At 47.1% G+C, this 22,013-nt stretch overlaps 1 protein-coding gene across 1 annotated transcript in view; it reads right to left on the bottom strand.

Annotated features, from left to right (window-relative positions):
* Positions 1 to 22,013, bottom strand: part of LOC119432612 (negative elongation factor B) — a 39,139-nt gene that overhangs the window by 6,273 nt on the left and 10,853 nt on the right. The window contains exons 3-9 of the mRNA XM_037699773.2: positions 19,663 to 19,996; positions 16,135 to 16,273; positions 12,738 to 12,840; positions 11,125 to 11,220; positions 6,738 to 6,797; positions 5,682 to 5,838; positions 4,407 to 4,630 (exon numbers count right to left, since the gene is read on the bottom strand). Coding sequence (XP_037555701.1) covers positions 4,407 to 4,630; positions 5,682 to 5,838; positions 6,738 to 6,797; positions 11,125 to 11,220; positions 12,738 to 12,840; positions 16,135 to 16,273; positions 19,663 to 19,996 — 1,113 coding nt within the window. The remainder of the gene's footprint in view (positions 1 to 4,406; positions 4,631 to 5,681; positions 5,839 to 6,737; positions 6,798 to 11,124; positions 11,221 to 12,737; positions 12,841 to 16,134; positions 16,274 to 19,662; positions 19,997 to 22,013) is intronic.

Below are 22,013 nucleotides of genomic sequence, written 5' to 3'. Positions count from 1 at the left end.
TTCGAACATTCCTTTCAGTTCTATAATGTATGAAGGATCAGAGACAAAAGAAGAAATGTAAGGAGGTTACCCAGGGCCGCTATCTTGTACGCGTTCGACAATCCAACGCTCAGTTTCGCCTCACGCAAGTGGCATAGATTGGCCAAGGCCGCGATATCGGCGTGGCCTGGACAATCGCGAGACGAAACCAAACGTCGGATTTTCGAACGCGTACAAGATAGCGGACCAGGTTGCTACTGGTCTGCTACCCTCCATATTCCATGATAGAACGCCTATTAGTGCATTGTGAGGCCTATTAGTGCCTTCTAATAATGACTTCCGACGTCGCATTTGTGCTGGGAACAGACAAGCTGCAGTCAGTGGGACAAAAATAGAAAACAGCGTTGAAGCAGTTGAAGCACACAGACATACTACGGTGTTGGTTTGTTAGCGGGGCCCGAAATCTCACATAATTAAACATAAAACCTGAACGCCCGATCGCACAGGAAAAATGAAAGGTCGTTGTGCAACGAATGACAATACGTCCACTCCACACAACCGTAGCCGTGAAAAGTGGCGGTTATTCCTTACAGGCACTGCATTTCGCATTCCTTGAAGAAAGACGGTCAGCGATCGGGTGTTCAGGCGGCATTTTTCGCAATGCACAAGCTGTTGCAACTAGCAAGGACTGACTAGTCGTCCTATCGGAGGAAAGACGCGTCGATGCAAGGTGAATTATCGCACAAAGTTTGTAGACTGCGTGAGCCAGGTTGTCTACAGAATACTCCCTCTCTTGCGGTGCATGTTACGTGGGGCAAACAGTCAGGTGCTTAAATGAACGTCTGCGCGAACATTGTAACACTGTAAGAAATGGGAGAGAAGGGTTGTTGGCTATTCATTGCCGTGACTGTGGGTTCAAACCGGAGTTCGGGTGTACCCGCGTGGTGAGTACACATAAGGACGAACCTACTCGCACTATCGCTGAGGCTGCGTGCATGATTGTGTTAATAGAACTTCTGTTGTATTGTCAGAAAAAGAATTATTCCTTTTAGAAAGCACAAGCATGTGCACCTCGATGGGTTCTTGGTTTAGTTTTTTTTTTATAGCCTTTTCTGAATATGCTGTCTTTTTTTTCTTTTTTTCTTTCTTTCTTTTTTCCGTCGCGACCTTCCGTTTCTTCTGTGTATATAAATCTGAGCAATAAACAAACGTCGATAGTGGTACGTTAGCTCTTGTTCCCGTGTGTTTCTTTCTTTGTGTATATGTTATGTTTTCAAATCAAATAATAATAATAATAATAGTTCGCGATGCTATACCTCAAAGAAGTACTGGCCCATGTTTTCAAAGTTGTAAAAACTCAAAATTTGTCGACGCAAGCAAATGACGCCAGCGAGTATGAATGTTAGGGAAACGCGACACGTTTCAATTTGATACTACAAATTACTACTACTACAAATTTGATACTACAATACTACAATTTGAACACCGACAATTTGGTCTCTAGATAGCGTTGTCCACATAATTCTCACTTCATGACACACATCAAAATTTCCTGACGTTCTTGAGCAAAAACAAAACTGCAAGATGACGTTGTTCATGAAAAAAATCCTTGCAGAACCAACTTTGCGTCGATATCTTTGTAAGCGATAGCTTTCGCATTACGCCGAGAGAAGCGCTGCAGATTTTAGTGACGAACGTGCCCCTCGGCCACCATAGTGGACCTCGCAGAGAAAGCGGCACATTTAGTTAGCATAAAAACGAGTTCAATCTCAAAACACGACATGCGTGGGCTTGCCAAAACATTCCACAGCCCAGCGATGCGATAAAAGAAGCGCAGCAAATTTGTTGCTGTTACCACAGAATGACCCCTACCCAATACGGGAGAATGGCCAAGAACCAGGCGTTTTTACAAGTGTTTATCCTGTTAAGACGGTAACCGAAATAAATATTGTCATATCAAGGCGCAATTTCTGGGACGAACGGGACCCTTACCATCTTTCTTCATCGTTGTATAAAAGACCCGCTGGCTCACTTTTATAAGTAAATTGTAGCGCGTCCTAGAGCGTCATGCGTCTTAACTCTCTCTCTCCGTGGTGCAATGGTTAGAGCGTCGATCTTCTGTGCTGGGAGGCCAGGGTTTGAAACCGACCATCGAACATTTTTACTTGTTCGCTTACAGTGACAACTGGTGGCAACTAGTGTTCCAAGTTGGCCATAAACGGCCACAGACTGACAAACCACAAAGTCTGAGAAAAGAGCCAAGGACAAGCTATGCCTTCGAAAAAAAACAGACAACAGCGCTTTTCTTCTGCACAACTGCGTACAGAAACAGCTCGAGCGAGTGTATCGTAGAATCATGGCGAATCAACATTCCCGGTACAGGATGCAAACCACCTTCGCAGGAACAAGCATTATGGTAAATTAATTAGCGTTCTCTGTCAGTAGTATATTTTGTAAGGATTAGAGCGTTTGCACCTTCTGCAAAGAGTAATAAAAAAATTGACAACTCGAACACGTTATTCCAGAACCTTTACCTGGATCGTTCTTTTTTTTCTTCTTTTTTTCGCTGCGGCTATGAGGACAGCTGTGATCTTATTTTAACGCGATAGCATTAAGGGCCCCGTGTCCAGGAAATCCGGCGTTGGCAACCGGCGTCCGCGTGCGATGTCGGCGGGTGGCGGAGGAGATCATCCCCAACCATCCCGACCGCGCAGGCCCTCCACGTGGTGCAAGGTTTCGGTGAAAAAAAATTGGATTTCTCACAGTGAAATCCGTCAGAAAAATGGTAAAGTACTACTTTACCATTCGGCGTCGCATTCACCGTCGGATTGTTTACAAATCAGCGTCGGTTTGTAATTTGAATGTACGAGAAAACCTAATTCTGCTACGAGGAAACTCAAACACAAACCCATTTTCTAGCATTTCTACCAGACCTACAGCCGCACGTTCGGGTACTTTACTTGTGAAAATGATATCCAGATGGCGCTCGAATCCTAGGCAGGTCAAATTGGGACTTCGCCTGCTCATTCGTTTTGGACACGCGCGCACGTCGGGGCAATAGCAAACAATTAATAAAATATTTAAAAAAGGTGCTAGGGCCTTCACATTTTATTATAAGACCACGTATATTGCCCCTGGAAAAACGCCTTTCCACCAATGCATTTCTGTTTAAAAGTGAAGCCGACTTTAAATGGATCAGTGCAAGCTTGGTCTGTGTAAGCTGGTTTTCCCACGTTTAGTGTTGCAGTGAATGAAGCCTACTTGCCGTATGCGAACGATGCGATGCGAAGGGGTCCCAATAACGCTATCGCGTTCTACTCTTAAAGGCGAAGCTTAAGTGTCCTCCAGTTTTAGCATTTCCTATTGATTTCTTATTTCTCATGCTTTTGTTTCAATACACGTTATACTTCACATAATCATTTTTATGTACTGTACACAAGCATCATATCGGTGCACAAGAACGAACACCTATCAACGGCAGTTACTGGACATTTTGATAGACATTGACAGGTTGGAAGAATGTTTGGTTGATTGATATCGTGATTATTCTGAACAATTTAACACCGCACAAAAAATAATCATCCGTTCTTGCCCCCTGAAAAGGCATGCAGTGCCACAGCACCCGCTTTAAGGCAACACATGCACACAAAATAAACTAGGCCAGAAATTAACGTTGCTGACTGTTACTTAGATTGCGGCTTCTCGGCTGCTGCGGCCACGCGATTCACGGGTGACCTGAGGAACACTTTCAATTATCAAAGCGACGTTTCCATACCCTCGCATCTCTTACAATCTTGCAACTGCGTGCACCAGCCACAATGCGACGCACCTGCGTACCCTCAACACACCTCGAGTTTGCTGTTAGATACATCCAAAGTGGGTAAAGTCCACCTGTAATGCTATAAAGATATGCGTTGCCGATGGCGAGATCAAAGCTCTGTTTACCGGCACAGCGGCCCAGTGCTTTAACCGTTAAGACACGATCGCCCACACGCTTCTCTCGTGCCGAAGCCGCTCACTGAAAGTCTGGCGCATGGTTCACGTGACAGCTTCTCGCATCCTTCTCTTGTGGCAGCTAGCGCTTCAAGTTTTATTTCTTTATTTACTTTTTTTTTCGATTTTCGCAGCCGACAGAATATTAAGCTTGATGCAGGGACAGAAGATAAAGTTAGGCTGCACTGCAGTCAGGATAGCCCATATTTTCTGTTAGATGCCTCTAGAGCGGCTGAAGTTATCCTTGAATGCTACCGCATTAAAAAGGGGAGAGAGCGAGAGAAAAATGAAAGCGCAGCGTTCACCCATTTGCGACGCTGCACTGGGTGAGGACAGTCGGGGGAAAAAAGACACCGGGGTCATGGGAACAGATACAGGAGCAGGTCTGACAGCACAAGGTTGTATACCGTGCGCACAGTATGTCCGGCGTATACCTCTGTGGCATTCCTGTGGCCTTTCAGGGCACTGCTCCTCAGGCCCGGGAGGAAGAAGTCGTCGAAAATGATCATGCAGAAGGCTTCCTTGGCAAAGTGGTCGGCCATGCGAGTCAAGTGGCCAACCAGCGTGTGCATGAACGGGTCCCGGTAAGCGCGCCGGCCTTCGGCCAGCGCCAGCGTTCCCAGCACTCGCAACAGGCCCGCTCGGTCACGCTGACGAGCTGCGCGAACAACACGTGCGCACGACTGTTCACCAGGAAGCGTATATTGAAAATCTATAAGCAACAGCGCCTACAAACCACGGTTCAACGCGATTGGTTGAAATACGCCGGCAACGCTTGACGCCCTTTGCAACCTCTATGAGAGCACGACGCGCCGCCTGACGCCTAACCCAAGCTAACCGATCCTAACGACGCGGGCACCAATCAAAAAATGGCGGTCCGTTGCTACGGTGTGACATCAGAGCGTCGCCGGCGGCGTGTCAGCCAATCGCGTTCAACCACTGTATCTAGTCGATGTGCCTTTTAGATTTTCAGTATACGCCACCGGGGAACTTTGGTAATGTGCCCAAAAATTCAGCACATACCCCTTCGGCCATCTATCGAACTTCACCCCAATGCGACAGCGTGACTCAACGGACAACGTTTTCATCAACACGATCGGCCGTATTTACGCAACGTTAAGTTAGCGGCGTCGATATGATAATCCCTTCTAGTAACAAAGGAATTTACGGCACTTACCTGTAACTCCCCTGCTTCGTTATAGTAGAGAGTTGCTCGTGGTTAAGTGTACAGATGGAGGTATTTGAACAGTAGCGTTAACGATCCAAACACAAGAACTGGAGGGCGTAAACTGTAATACCTGAACTAGAATATTTGCGCTCTATCTACACGTCAGATTATTCAAGCGTCAGCGTACAACACACAATGTATTGTATCATAAAATGAGTGGCATTCTGATATGAACTCTGCGAAGGAAAATCTTGCTATTCTGCGTCTTTCTTCGAATTTACCAACCTCCATAATTGTACGGAAGTACATTAAAACACAAATTGATCAAGAACCAGTAACGACAAACATAAGCGTGCATTTGCATAAACCAACATACATACCAAGGTGCAAAACGTAGAAGCGAAGGAAAATCTTGCTATTCTGCGTCTTTCTTCGAATTTACCAACCTCCATAATTGTACGGAAGTACATTAAAACACAAATTGATCAAGAACCAGTAACGACAAACATAAGCGTGCATTTGCATAAACCAACATACATACCAAGGTGCAAAACGTAGAACACTGCCAGCACACTGGCCACAGCATTCTGCTGAACGTACGCTTGGAAGGTGCCAGAAACGCGTCCCAAATAATCAGCACTTGAGCTAGCTGACCGCAGATCATCCCGAGATTTCAGGCGGGAGTCCAGACTCCGCATCTGAAACATTAAAAGATAATAATTACAATTACGAGCTCAAAAACGTGGTCTACAAAGTCCTCTTGCCCTGTGGCCGAGCCTACATCGGTCAGACTGGCAGATGTTTAAAAAGCTCAGGGAGCACAGCTATGACGTCACTTCCGCCTCTCGAACCCTATAGGTATACATTGCTGAGACCGCAAACGGTTTAAGGAACAAGGGCCTTTATTTGGGCACACCACGCTTCGGGGCAGCTGCGCCGTGATGACCGCGAGGGAAATAGATGAAGCAGGCGAGATCTCAAAGCTTAAAGAGAATTGCGTCAGCACGCCATCACTGTTGATAACGTTAAGGAGCGCCTTCTCCTGGGCATAGTGGCCGAATATAACGGCTGTTTCAAGGTTGCCGGTTCTCGTGGTGACTCGGTCGGCAGAGTACATTCGTAGTGCAGTTTTGCTTTTAGTTTTCATTTTGTGTGTGACGTGGCCTTGATTCGCACGAGATCCTTCAGCGCTTTCGAGGAAAGGCTTCGCGTATCATCTTGACTTTGTATTTTCTGCGCGCGCTAATGCGCGGCGCCCAATTGTATTTTTACAAGCGTTTTGCGCGGCAATAAACCATTTGCAGTCAGTGCTTTGCGGTGTCTACTCTGTCGGTCCCTATCAATTTAGTGCATGCTGCGATCAAACAGACTCCTTTATGGTACTGTGTAACTCCCTGCTCCCCTGTTCAAGGTCTCTTGACACTGAGGGTATACCAAATAATGAAATAAATTGTATATATTTTTACTCACCATTAAAGTTAATTTTGTACCCCTACTGCGTCGTGTTTCAATAAAGTAAAATTGCGTACTGATAACGTCTCGATGTATGTCGTGCGTACAGAACTTTGGTAAGAACAATGCACAGAGTACTCCTCACCTGATCGTCAACCATGAGGCACATGAGAGCCGGCAAAAACTTTGTGACGATTTGCACGTCCTGCATCAAACGCACCAAAAAATATATAGTGAATATATCGAGAAACTTGTGTGATAAAGAGGCCTAATGCCTACAGCACCTTTCCATCTAAGCTTCAAAACGTCAGCGATAAAGATAAGCATCACGAAAATCTTGTCCCGCGAAATTTTTCTACTAGTCTGTTTCTAGCGCGAATCGAACAGCCTTCGTCTTCGTTATTCGATTCATATACAATTCAGAAATTTGGCAGTAAAAGTGCGGTCGTGGGAAGGTGCGTGGCCCTTACGGGACCTTAACACTTATAAAGGGGTGTGTCTCTCCAACCCGATAGCATCCCAAACTAACAGGTGCTATGGGATGCCACATGGGAAATTGCCGCCATCGAAGCAGCGCATACCCATCATTTTTTTTTAGGGCTTTTTTGTGCCCAAATGGTTCGACGGGATTTGTACGGCACGGTATCCTTCTTTATTTTTCGCCCCTAAATAAAGCCGAGTGTCGGGCCGGAACACGCCTGTGCCTCATTTAGATAACCGGTATATTACCGGTCATGGACAACTTCAATGCAAAAGTGGGGGGAAAGCAGAGTGGTGAACAAGCAATTGGTAACTATGACATCGACTCTAGTAACTCTAGAGGTAAGATGTTAGTAGTTTCGCGGAAAGGAATACGCTCCGAATAATGAATACCTCCTTCAGAAAGCGCAGAAACAAGAAGTGGACCTGGAAAAGCCCTAATGGAGAAACAAGGAATGAAATAAATGTCATACTATCTGCCGATCCCAGCATAGTGCAGGATGTAGAAGTGTTAGGTAGGGTAAAGTGCAGTGGCCATAAGTTGGTGAGGTCTACGATTTCTCTCAATTTGAATAGAGAAAGAATAAAATCAGTCAAGAACAGGCCAACCAAGACGCAGTAAAGGTAAAAGCAGAAAAATTCAGGCTGGTGCTCGCTAACAAATATGCCGCTTTAGAACAGGAAGATGAGGATAACATCGAGGTAATTAAGGAAGCTGTAATTAGGCTGATTCTAGAAGCAGCTATTGAAGTGGAAGGTAAGGCACCAAGGCAGGTAACACAGGATCTAATAAAGAAACGACAAAGCATGAAAGTATCCAACTCAAGAGATAAGATAGAATTCGCTGAACTGTTCAAGCTGATCAACAAGAAGAAAGTAAGGGATATTCGAAATCATACCGTGGGAAAGATTGAGGAAGCCGTAAAAAGTAGACGCGGCATGAAATCAGTGAGAAGAAAACTTGGCAGAGGACAAGGCAAGATGTGTGCACTGAAAGATAAGCAGGATAATACCATCAGCAATTTCGACGACATACTAAAAGCAGCAGAACAATTCTATACTGACCTGTGCACTGCTCAGAGCAGCCAAGCTATTTTCATTCGAAGTAGTGATCAACAGGACACAGAGGCTCCTTCTATAACTAGTGATGAAGTTAGAAGGACCTTGCGAAACATTACCCGGGAAAAGCGGCTGGATAAGATGGAATAACAGTAAATTTATTCAAAGATGGAGAGATATATGCTTGGAAAGCTTGCGGCCCATTCTACGAATAGTCTCACGACTTCAAGTGTACCAGAAAGCTAGAAGAACGCCAACATTATACTAATCCATAAAAAGGGAGATGTTAAAGAATTGAAGATTTATAGACCCATTAGCTTGCTTTCAGTATTGTATAAAATATTCACCAAGATAATCTCCAATAGAATCAGGGCAACGCTTGACTTCAGCCAACCACGAGAACAGGCTGGCTTCTGTAAGGATATTCTGCGATGGATCACATCCAGGTCCTCAATCAGGTAATCTAGAAATCTGCGGAGTACAATCGGCCTCTCTATATGGCTTTCATAGATTATGAAAAGCATTTGATTTAGTACAAATACCAGCAGTCATAGAGGTATTACGAAATCAAGGAGTGCAGGAGGCATACCTGAATATCTTGGGAAATATCTACAAAGATTTTACAGCTACATTGGTTTTCCACAAGAAAAGTAGAAAGCTACCTATCAAGAAACGGGTCAGGCAAGGAGGCGAAATCTCTCCAATGCTATTCACTGCATGCTTAGAAGAAGTATTCAAGCTCCTAGTCTGGGAAGGCTTAGAACTGAGAATCAACGGTGAATATCTCAGCAACCTTCGGTTTGCAGATGACATTGTCCTATTCAGCAACAATGGGGACCAATTACAGCAAATGATTGTAAGAGTGGGGTAGAAGATTATTATGCAGAAGACAAAGAAAATGTTCAATAGCCTGGCAAGGGAACAAGAATTCAAGATAGTCAGTCAGCCTCAAGAGTCTTTAAAAGGTTGCGTTTATCTAGGTCAATTACCCATGCGGGACCCTGATCATGAGAAAGACATATACAGAACGATAAAATTGGCTGAGTGCATGCAGCAGGCATTGCCAATTCCTGACTGGAAGCTTACCACTGTCGTTGAAAAGAAAAGTGTACAATCATAGCATTTCACCGGGGCTAACATATGGGGCAGATACTCGGAGTTAGCAAAGAAGCTCGAGAACAAGTTAAGGATCGCACAATGAGCGATGGAACGAAACATGTTAGGCCTAACATTAAGAGACAGGAAGAGAGCGTTATGGATAAGAAAGCAAATGGGGACAGCCGATATTGTAATTGATATTATGAGAAAAAAGTGGAGCTGGACAGGCCATGTGATGCGTAGGATGGATAACCGGTGGACAATTAGGGTTACGGAATAGATACCAAGAGAAGGAAAGCGCAGTCGAGGATGGCAGAAACTAGACGGGATGATGAAGTTAGGAAATTTGAAGGTACAAGTTGGAATCAGCTAGCGCAAGAGAGGGGTAATTGGAGATCGCAGGGAGAGACCTTCGTCCTGCAGTGGACATAAATATAGGCTAATGATGATTATGATGATGATATTACCGGCAGACTACGACCAACCCGCAGCTCAAGCGTACGCTCAACCACGACCCTAGAGTGTACTTGAAGTATTCTAGTACGCTCTAACGAGGCCCCCACAACTGCGGCTGTGGCTTCGTTATGAGGTTTCAAGAGGTCCAGTAGTCACCTGGAACTCCTGAGAACAATTTGACAGCACTCGTGTACTGGGTAGATTTAAGCCTGAGAAATACAGGTTGATATGCGATGAGTAGCCACAGCTGCGGCTACTCATCTGCAATCACCGCCACCGGAGCGCAAAGGCGCATGCGCGGACTAGCCCGACGAGCTCGCGGTGCGTTGAAGGTCATGTGATCTGCTGCGGGCTCGATGGATAGTATGCGAGAGCGAGCCGAGAAGGCTGGTGTTTAGGCTTGCGGCTTGATGCGTGCCGTCTTCTCGCGCGCCAAATATTGGAGGTTACGCGATCTTCCGCGGGTGCCAGGACCGTGAGAGAGAGAGAAAGTTCTTTATTGAAATAGCAGAGTAAAGCAAGTATGCAAGCTAATGAAGGTACGCGCTGATCCCAAATACTCCGCATTGTGCGGGCGATAAAACTTAAGCTGCTACAAAGATTTATCGACCAGAGAGAGAGAGAGAGAGAGAAAAACATTTATTTAGACCATCGAGTTGATCTTGAGGACGATTGGATGGTGTTCTCATTCCAGGACACCACTGACCAACAATATTGCTGGTAAGTTAAGTGAGGCAATATCAATTTACGCAGGTGACTAATCCGCATCTCCTGTACCAAGACGGCCAAAGATAACGATCTGACTGACCCGAACGTTGTGATACAGGCGTGTCCGCGAGAAACTTGAAAAAAAATAAAACGTACGAATTAATTCTAAGCATCTACGACAATATCACTTCACATGTCCAACCAGCCTTCGATTTAGTAGATACGACGCCTTGCCAAATGCATTACTGGCTGAATTGGTCCCGTATATCCCGCTTCACTTATTCAACAGCTTCACTCTTGCGAATGGGATGTGTTATTTTTTGCAAGCATGTGGCGCTCTTTAAAATTTGTCACAAGGATTTAACGGTTGTCGAGCCTCTCTAGAATCTGCCGTGCTTTCTATTTCTGTGATAGTCCGAAGAGCAAAATCTCACCCACAAGGGCAGGGAGAAACGCCAGGTTTTCTCATACAGTGCACGAAACCTCAAAACTCAAGAACAAATCACGAGCGGTACTGCGTAAAAGTACTAGAAAACAAAACGAAATTTCGTGGCGGTACGACGAAAGATCAAGAAAGATCAAATTAGGTGCTGCAGCAGACCCTTCGGCACGTGATCCAACTTTACACGTCATTCTGGCGTTGACAGCAGGTGGCGCCGCGCATGTGCTCACCCCCGGTACTGTTCCACTTAAATTTCCCAATTTGCGTTCGTTTCGCCAGCTTAACTCACCAGCTTCGGCTCCGTGTAGTTGTCGGTGCTCAGCATCTTCCACGCCTCCATGCCCACGGCCAGCATACGCAGCATTAGTACCAACTCATGGTTGTCCTGCATACGTCGAATGAGTTTAAAAAAACAAAGAGTGCGTCGTGACAACAAAACAAAATAAGGCATGCCGTGCTTTTTTCACAATGTACTACGTATTCAGGAGCAGCTATAGAAATCACGGTACAAAACTTGAATTCTCTATATATGGGAAGTACGAAAGAAGAATGGGAACCGAGGGGCTCGATTTTATTAGTCACAACCACAGAAAGCCAACAGACAACGAAGCCAAGGAAAGCATCGGGGAAATTAAGTGTACTTGAAATTGGAATGTAGAAAATAATGAAGAAAAGGGAAATGAAAGTGGACGAAAAGATAACTTGTCGCCGGCGGGAGCCGAACCCGCAACCTCCGCATTACGCGTGCGTTGCACTACCAATTGTGCTACCGCGACGGCCATCAACTCGTCCACTAACTTGGGTATTTATGTTTACTAGATCTAGCCCTAGGACTGTCCCTCAAGTCCCTCAAGTGTGGCTTAAACCTAAAGTGCTTGCTTCTTGCGCCGGGTTAGACATCGAGTAGTCGGAGCAGGAAGAACAGGTGAGGGGGGTAGGGGGGTGGAGGTCTCCCACAGCCGCTAGTGCGAGTAAATGATGCCATAGGTTGAATATAACATGCATTTTCATGCATAGTGTATATTTTTTCATTCAATTTCTTTGCAACTATTGAGAATGATTCGCTTGACGTATGTTGCAACAAGTTCGTCGCGTCTGGCATACTTTTTTTTCCTGTGTTCTATTTCATGACAACAATTACCGTGCAACACAGGAACCCTCCCAGCATGTTATGGTTCACCCGAACATCGGAACACGTCACCACCGGAGCTGATCGCGAGGGATATGCACATGGGTTGACGTTGCGGCGCGTATGAAAGACGGCAGCTCCCAGTTCCCCGAGTCTGTTGGCGTCTATTGGAAACCTGATGGTTGTTTGTACGACAGGTCGCATATCTTATACCACCCGGAATCGTACTTTCTGTCTTCTTCAATGGTGTTGTTTAAGTCTACGGTATTACGTCTCTGCGTTGCTGAAACTATCTGTTAGGACCGTTGTGCGTCTGTACTGCCACGAGTGAAAATTTCATGGTGATGCAGAGCAGAACATCACATTGACCACAGGTGAATAAAAATCGACTCACAATGCCATAACATGCAAGGAACGAACTTCTGAAGCAGACGGTATTGTACTTTAGCAGTCTGTGAGCAGTCCTCGCAAAACTTCTTTGAAGCTATACTTTAAGACAGTCGCCTATAGTTGTTACAGCATCTAATATCGTATGCTTTAGCATATTTCCGCAAGACAAGATGTAGTGTTGTGGTTTGAAAGTGGGAAAAAAAGCTGCTCGTGCACACTTGACGATCCCCAAAATCGTTTCTCAATATTACAGCAAAATGTACTTTATGCAATGCTCGCTCCTGAAACTTCGTTGAAGGTATATTGTGCTAGATACATGAATCAATACTAATGAATCGAACAATACAAACAGATGGAGTTTGAAATAGTCTGTAGTTACTCACCCTCGGCATGCCTTCGGCGTTAATGAGCTGTTGCAATGTTTTTAAAACTGACTGGCCAATAAAGTTGACGGCGTGCGGGTCACACAGTATCATGGCAAGATCACTGAAATAAAAAAAATTGGTTGTTATATGCAGCTTCTTTTTTGTTATATAAATTCTTTGTATTTATACAAAGTAATTTAAACACGATCGACGAAACCGATTTCCCAGTTTCCGTACAGCTCTGCCACGCAATGAATTATGAATGCTAGAGTGACCTTTGTACACACTGAAACATACGTATATTGGCAGCGGTAGGCACTGAGTATCGCAGCATGATTTTGCACGTGTGGTCAATCGTAGAGCAAATGCAGTCAACATCCTGTATATACAGTGTTCGCAGCGCACAATTCTATAAGAGGCAGTTTCAGTGGTCGATCAAGCATAGAAATCAAGCGCCCGCCATAACTGCTGAAAAAAAACTATATATATATATATATATATATATATATATATATATATATATATATATATATTGTTACGAGACTGCGCGCAATGGGACAAAGATGACGTTGACCATTTGGGTGAAGAAGACGACGGTTGAAGAGATTGTCTTTCCGCCATCTTGGCGGTGCTACAGCTCGCTGTATATATTTACAAAAATCATGCACCAAGATTTAAAAATATGCAAATGTCACGTAGCTAGACCGAACCTACGGTAATGTTGTTTGCCGTCGCATGGAGATGCTTACATTATTTTTTGCATTGCGCCTAATTAGATTAATAAGTCTTAATTAATCAGTCAACATCTCAGTTATTATATTTCGATGAAAAGTGTCAATGAGAAAATTGTACAGCAACATGAAAAACCCGCGATACAGCTTTCTGTTGCTCAATACGTGCTACGCAAAAGTGTTTTTCCGAGCGTGAAAGAAGCCCGCGAATACACGCAAAGTGCCTCGAGTGGCCAGTCGCGTGGCAATTCGCCCTTTTGCTAGAAGCAATGATAGTCGAGCGAGTCGATATGAATTCATGGTCATTGCGCAGCACAAGCGAACACTACACGAGGGGAAAAAAAAAAGGAGAGGAGAAGGCGCTGCCATGTCCTTTTGAAGGGCTGAACAATCCACACACAACTTGGCGCCGACGCGAAGCACAATCGCTACTAATAGCGGCTCGGTCAGTCGTGGTGTCCAAATTGAAACGCGTCTCGGACGGGAAAAAACTTTTTTGAAAAAAGCACCTGCGAGGTTGGCGGCGCGGGCTCAGGACACCCGGGCATTATGTGCGGTGAGGCATAGCCTTTCTACCGCTGCGCCGGGCGACTTTACAATAGCTAGTAGGTACAGCGGGAACGTGGCACTGCGGGTCACGTCACTTCCGCTTAACACGTGTTGTCAAGGCAATCGTGGAGCTCCTAGGTGCCTAGGGACATAATCGCTTAGGGACTTTTGAGGCACTGGTCTGACACGAGACGGTCTTTGGAGGGACCGCCAGTCGTTTGTCCGCAGGAGCGAGGGACCGCCAGTCGTTTGTCCGCAGGAGCGAGGAGAATCGGGTGCAAGAGAGAAAATTGCGTCCGCTCTTGCGCCAGCGGATACTGCTCGCGTTGGTACCCCGGTGTCGCGGCCGAAGCCGCGGTGGCGGGCGCCGACGCGAAGCGGCGGTTGGGGTGTTGCGGAGCGCAGTGTAGCAACACCCCAAATAAAAATACTTCTCCAGTAAGGTAGACTGCTCCCTCCCTGATAGTGAGATTATATTTGGGTCATCAAAGCAGTGATGTGTTTATTTAGGAATACCGTCGTTTCTCTCTCGCACCCGCTTGTCTTCATGCCTGCGAGAGAGAAACGATGGTATTCCTAAATAAAAGCATCACTGTTTTGATGATCTAAATATAATCTCACTTCAGAGAGGGAGCAGTCTACCTGACTGGAGAAGTACTTTTTTATTATTTGGGGTGTTGCGGAGCGCAGCGTAGCAACACTCCAAGGACCGCCGCTTCGCGTCGGCGCCCGGCACCGCGGCTTCAGCCTCGGCACCGGGACACAAACGCGAGCAGTATCCGCTTGTTTACACCACCACAGTTCACCGAGATCAAAAGCCGTCATGCCACACCACCACTACTGCAAGGATTTCCACCACTCGAACAAACGCTACAATAATAAAGCGCCACCGGCGTGGGCCAGACACCGCCAGACATTATACGCGCCCTAAACCATTCGCTCCCTACGCACATAGGACCAGCGCTCGGCAAGGTCGCTGCGCCCGGTCCCGGAGATAAGAGAGCTACGCTTTGTAACTAGCAGCCGCCGCTCGGCAGCGCAGACCAGTGCCTCAAAAGTCCCTACGCAATTATGTCCCTAGGCACCTAGGAGCTCCACGATTGCCATGACAACGTGTTAAGCGGGAGTCACGTGACCCGCAGTTCCACGCCCCCGCTGTACCTACTAGCAATTGTAAAGTCATGCCCGGGACCGCTGCATTGCCCATAGCTGGTCGTGTAGATCCGAGCTAGTCAGAGCGCTTAGCCATCGGAGACGACTACATAGAACCGGACCATCTCGAGAAGCGTGTTATGACGCTGGCTTGCCGGCAACGAATTCATATGGACGTTCTATGCCGCTTGTCGATACATGCGTCCGTGGCGGGATGGTTTCAATGTCGGGCTTCTGTGCTATAGAGGTCCTGTGTTCGAATCGTGCCACCGAATGATTTTAATAATGTGTACTTCATTATTTATTGCACAGTAAGTTTGCTGAAAATGAAGAATTTACAAAGTCGAAGAGAGGTTTAAAGCCAGAAGGACGAAATTTAGGCAAATCCATGCACTTTCCAAAATTCCCATGCTGGCAGAACCGCCCCGATTGCAGCTACCAAAGACACTAGAACCCGAATTCTATTTAGTAATTATTGTATAAAACTCTGTGTATTGGGCGGTTTCCTAGCTTTCCTTTTGCTACGCCAGGTGTCAAAACATGCCTTACATGGTTCGTTTTGCCTCCTCATAGACGACATGGAGTTTTGAGGCGCGGACATTGAAAAATATACGGGAGGGTAGACATATACAGCTCCGCTGTAAAAAGATGCGGAGACAGCGCGTTCCACTCTATCTCAGAGGCCATGTTTGAGATCCTTTGACTAGCAGGCGGTGATCGCGAAGCCCACACAAATGCCTCATCCTTTAACAGTCGCTTCACTATTTAAACAACGCGCGGCGATGCTGCAGTGCGAGTGCGCCAGGCGACACAAAGGGATTCTCATTGCCTCTGAGAACACGTGGTGCCTACCACCCGGTCTCGGAGGCCATGCTTGAACCCAACTCAAAGGCAGAAGTTGATCTAGAAACCCATATTACGTACCACACTAATAAGAAAACAGCGCAGTGGACACCACCGTGGTTCTAATGGCGGACACGTACCACAGGAGTTCTTCTTGGCCCCGTTGGACGTCAAGAATGGCTTGAAGCTCTCGAGACCGCTTGACATCCATGTTCTTCTCCCGGATGCAGGCATCGAGACACCAGGTGAACTTGTGAGAACGGTCTCTAGACGTGATTTCTTTACCTGCATTTGGGAATAACACTTCCTGTGCGTCAGTTACATCATAAATAGAAGCTCACGCACAAAGCTAGCCAGGGAAAAGTCGGCGCACTTGCTCGAACTCATGGAATAGAAAACACTATTTTTATTGAACTGGAATGGCAGCCCAAAGTTTGCGGACGAAATGTGTTGTTGTTCTACTTAGTTCTTTATCAAACCTTCGTTTACAGCCATACGGAATAAGTTTAATGGGAATGCCAACGTATTGCGTCGGGCATATTAGGAATCAATATAAACTGGTACTCGACGCTAAATTACTTCTATTTTTTTGTTACTTCTTTTTATTTGTTCGGCATTGCGAATTCCAAACTTGCTATATATCCACCTGAACGAAACGTTTAGAAGGTCATCAGTGCATTTTCAGTGATACGTCAGATATCCCCTCTGATTTCTCGTTACTCAGCAAGGTCCGTCCGTTAGAATAATCTAGCTTATACAGAGTAGATATGTATGCCATCTCCCACAACCAACATGTGGTTAAATTGTATTTAGATTAAAAATAATATTAATCTATAGATAATTTTTGCAATATATGTTTCTACGAAACTACGCCTACAATCACGCTACTGATGAACGACTTCCATTGAACGCTATTGACGATCGACAATTGTGGACATAATAAAGCTATACACTACGCCATGCAGCTTAGCACAACGTTATGCGATATGTGATAATAGTATAGCCCTGTAAGTACACTGACATGCAAACAACGACACGCAAGGCGCAGTTCGTGATGTGCGGAGTTGAAGAAGAAAGCAACTCCAGTGATCGCCCTGCCTCTGCTTTCTTCCACTGCCTTTACCGCACCTTCTAAGCGCGCGACATCATCGCAGCGCTGGGGTTATCTAACGCCTCCTGAACACAACGACGTGAGACCGCCCGGCACGCAGTCGAATTTATCAAGGACAGCACTGCTAGGCGTCAATCCAGGGACGAGTACAATACGGGTTCATGAGCCGATTCCGGAATCACTTGCAATCATTATTGGACTGCCACGTGGCGGTTTTGACCGCCCAAATGCGATGCTCGGTAATGTGATGTTCGTAATGCTGCTTACCACGAGACAGTGAAGGGGCTGCTAATGTGCGTCGGACGAAGACGACTGCGACGAAGTAGTCAGAGGCTCTCTCAGAGCCACCTCGTCGCCATGTGCCGATTTCGAAAAAAAATAATATCAGCAGACTCCCGCTTACGCAAGCAGAACATCTCTGTCGCGTTTTGCTGTCATCTTCCAATATCAATCGCCCTTTAGGACAGCCAGCAGTTGTTCAGCACAACATCCACACCGGCGATGCTAAACCGGTTCACCGGCGCCCTTATCGCGTTTCCCCTTCGGAACGCGGTATAATCCAAAAGAAGTCAACAACATGCTGGCCAAGGACATCAACGAACCATCCTCTAGTCCTTGAGCCACTCCTGTTGTGCTGGTCAAGAAGGAGGACAACACCTGGCGATCTTGTGTTGATTATCGACACATCAGCAAGATAACGAAGAAAGACGTGTATCCCTTGCCCCATATAAACGCGCACTCGACAGTCTTGACGGCGCCCAATATTTCTCGCTATTGACTTCGCTGAGGTTATTGACAGATTGCTGTTGACCCACTGGACCACAAAAAAGCGCATTCATAACTCCAGGTGACCTCTATCATTTTAAAGTGATGCCTTTCGGTCTTTGCAATGCGCCGGCCACATTTGAGTGTATGATGGATTCGCTCCTTCGTGGCTTGAAATAGTCAGCCTGCTTGTGCTACCTTGACGATGTAATTATCTTTTCGCCAACATTTGACAGCCATCTTCAGCGCCTCTCTGCCATTCTCGAGGTATTCCGCAATACCGGTCTCCAGCTCAAAGCCTCAAAAATGACGTTTCGGACGCCATGAAATAACCGTACTTGGCAAACTCGTCAACGTGGCGGGTGTCCAGCCCGATCCTGAAAAAGTTCGCGCCGTGCAGAATTTTCCTCTACCTTGTTCGGCTAAAGACAAAGGCAGCTTCATTAGTTTGTGCTCTTATTTCCGACGTTTCATTCGCAATTTCGCCGACATTGCGCGTCCCCTTAATGCGCCCCCCCCCCCCCCCAAAAAAAAAACGACGTTGCTTTGATATGGGGCTTGCCCCAAGCTGCTGCCTTTGCTGCGCTTATGTACCACTTGTGTACCATTTTCTGAGGCTTTAAATTGAACCTAGACTGTTCACGGTTTCCTTCGGTGCCCATACGGTGCTGAAACAGCCTGAGTTTTGTAGGGCACTTCTAACTCGTTAGCTTCTCTTAGCTCGTTCCTCAGTAATCGTGCCGTTGTCATTCAATCCCGATTGTGCCGGCGTTGTGACGTCATCGTCTTCATTACGTCATCCTCACACTGTCAGTGTCAATCGCGATTGTGCCGGCGTTGTGACGTCATCGTCTTCATTGCGTCATCATCACACTGTCAGTGTCTTGCAATCGCTTTCATGCCGTCGTTTTGATGCCATCGTCTAAGTTCCGTTGTCATAATTGCACCTTCATTACCCGATTCTCGTCATAGCATCGTCGTCAGGCCGTCGTCGTTATGGCCATCGTTGTCATCTCATTTGTCCTCAAGCCGCCATCGTCACGCTGACGTCATTACACTATCTTCGTGAGTTCAGAATCGTCATTCCATTTCTATGCTGTCGTCGTCGGAGCGCCTTCGGCTGCGCCAGTGTCTGCTTAGAAAGCCGGCGAGCGCTCAAGCATCGGTGAGGAGCGTAGTAGCTTAAACGATAACGCTATAAAACATGCCTTACACTTGAATGTCAGTGCGTTGGTGAGATCCAGATCGGGAGCGTAAATGAAACACCTATAGGCAACACCATACCACTTGCGTCACACACTAGTAACCGTCCTGTGAGTTTGATGGGTATGATGACCCGTTGCCGAATCAACAGTAGCTTTTTTTTAAGCGCAGCTCTTAGGTGCCCGTTTCTGGATTGAGCTTCGGCGTCCCTCGGCGTAACCTCGAGAACGCGCACGTGCCACTGCTCGCGCGTTTGTCGTCGTCGTCTTCCACAGCTGCCTCCGATGCCGCTCATCATGCCAGCATTCTCATACTGCCCCTCCATCTGCGAAGGAGCTGACGGCAGTGGCCCACTGCCAGTCGGTGCGGTCATTTCGGTCTCAAATTCTTTGCCTCAATACATCGCGAAATGAAAACACGTATACAGCTGCACTGAAATTTCGCATTAGGGAGTATCGTAATCGTCGGACATTTTTTTTTTCATTTTTTTCTTATTACGTGCAAACATGATCCTCCCAGAAACGTCGTGTGCATTGGCTCCGTCAATAAAGTTAACTAAACCAAACGAACAAATCTCTGTAGAAAGAGCCACCAACCTCAAAGTCGTGCAGCGCCATGAGCAGCTCGACGCGCAGTGTGCAGTAGTGGGCGTTGTGCGTTCGCAGAAACATGGTGCGCACGAACTGTAGAACCATGTCGTACAGGACCAGGCTGCGGTCAACCATCTCCAGGAGGCGCTGCATGACGGCCCCCTGGCGCCGCTGTTTGGGCGTCTCTCCAAAGAATGCGGGGGGCGACTCGGCCGCCGCCGACGCTGTCAGGCCCTCCAGGGCCTCCTCTTTCTCGCTCACGTACTGGGACAGCAGAGGAAGCACTTCGTCCGCGAAGAGGTCCTTGTTGTCGTGCCAGATCTGACGCTTCACCTGCGCGTGAAAGAAATTAAAGGGGGCATTCAGACGAGGGAGGAATCCACCTGCCGCATGCAACGTGAGCGCACCACGTGACGACGACAACGTCACGCGTCTCCGTCGGGCGGCGCTGCTTCAACAAGATGTCCTCGCGGGAATGGTGGAGCGTTTCTTCCGGGGCTACAAACACTTCGGGAAAGGCCGATGGGGGAGAAGAGTCCAGCATTCGCGCATGTATCGTATAGACCCGTGTAAGGGCCGCACCCGTGTAAGGGCCGTACTTACAACTTGGCAGCCATAAATTTTGAGAAAAAAATGCGAAAGGAGAAGCAGTCGCGTTCGTTGTGTCGATGCCGCACGCGCACATCGGCGAATTTTCGCACGCTGCGTACTTCCATGTGCCGCTATTATAGATCTAGTAGCTGCATCTATTATCCAGAGCCACCTAGTAGCGGCCCTTACAAAACCTGTTGCTTCGGTCCCGTGTAAGGGCCGCAACTCGCCAAAGTTGTGACAAAAATATGCGGCCCTTACACGAGTCTATACGATATCTGCTGGGCGGCGGCGCGCGAACTTGCTCTTCGCGGCGCAGGAAGGAGGCTCACCGGAAACGACATAACGGATGGTAATGCCCCTTATCCCCGGCAGCTGTACCCAGTGCGTGTATACCAATACCTTCAATGGTCTGCGAATTCACCTGAAACTGAGGTCAAAGCCGTCACTCCGCACCCACGACATCCGCGCACCGGTCAGTTCTGACGTATTCTTCCAGCTGAATGGATAAATCGCAGACGAGAGGTGCTATACCGTAAAGCTATTCCATTCAGATGTTGTTCCGATCTCCTGACGTCAAATTTACGTAAACGACAACGCAAACCGTTTTTTGAACAGCCCAATGAAACACTCCTCGTTTATAGGAGGTGAGCTTCGTTTGGTTTAAAAGCGAATAGCATTGCACACACCGTGACATGCTTTCCTTATCTAATTGGCTTGCGTGACGCAAGATGGCGCAGAAGAGATGAAAGTTTCAGTGGGGCCAAGCCGACGCTTCCTAGATAGCATAAGACCTGTGCACTTCGATCAATGACGTCATGTTTCCTTTCTCGACTGCCATAAAATCTAACGGGGATGCTCCCGAGTAAGCCGCGGTGATTTTGACGGCACCGCTTTCGTCACGCCGGCCTTGACAGTAGACATTTCGGTACAAGTAGCATGACGTCATAAAGCAGAGTGCACAGGCCTGCTAACTATGAGACGTTGCTAGCGCAGTGAAAGTAGATAACCGGATGAGGACAGTGGTGCCCGCGTCTCCGATTAGTACGCTTCCCCTTGCGCATATTACAGGGAAGCTGTTACTACGGGCCCTGTGCTAAAGTTGACGGATTTCGCTAAAAAGGGGCCACGTGACCCAGCGGGAGAGGAGAGGAAAAGGGCTCAACAGGGGGAAAGCTAAAAAGGGGCCACGTGACCTAGCGGGAGAGGACAGGAAATTCTTCTTCTTTCTTCTTCTTTCTGCGGTTTTACGTGCCAAAACCAGTTCTGATTTCATATGAGGCACGCCGTAGTGGAGGGCTCCGGATTAATTTTGACCACCTGGGGTTCTTTAACATGCACTACAACGTAAGCACACGGGCGTTTTTGCATTTCGCCTCCATCGAAATGCGGCCGCCGAGGCCGGGATTCGATCCCGCGATCTCGTGCTCAGAAGCACAACGCCTTAGCTGACTGAGCCACCCCGGCGGGTAGGACAGGAAATGAATAGCTCAAAAGGGGGAAAGGGGTTGGAGTGAGGCAGTGACCCCTTTCCCCTATGAGAATGCTGTGAGAGGGTGCAGATGAAAAGAAGAACGGGGAAGGGGGGTTTAACGTAAGTCGCGCCGTCCAATACTCGCGTTGGAGCAGGAGGAGAGCGTGAGGCGCGCCAACCAACGGCGGTGTAGGAAAAAAGTAAGTCAACGGAGGAGTGAGGTGGGAGATGCGTTAGCGTTGGCTGTTTATACGGAGCTTTGGATTAGTGGCTCCGCACATTACA

Source organism: Dermacentor silvarum, chromosome 11 (assembly GCF_013339745.2).
Source record: "Dermacentor silvarum isolate Dsil-2018 chromosome 11, BIME_Dsil_1.4, whole genome shotgun sequence".
Classification (NCBI taxonomy): domain Eukaryota; kingdom Metazoa; phylum Arthropoda; class Arachnida; order Ixodida; family Ixodidae; genus Dermacentor; species Dermacentor silvarum.
This window is presented reverse-complemented; position numbering and strand designations above follow the sequence as displayed.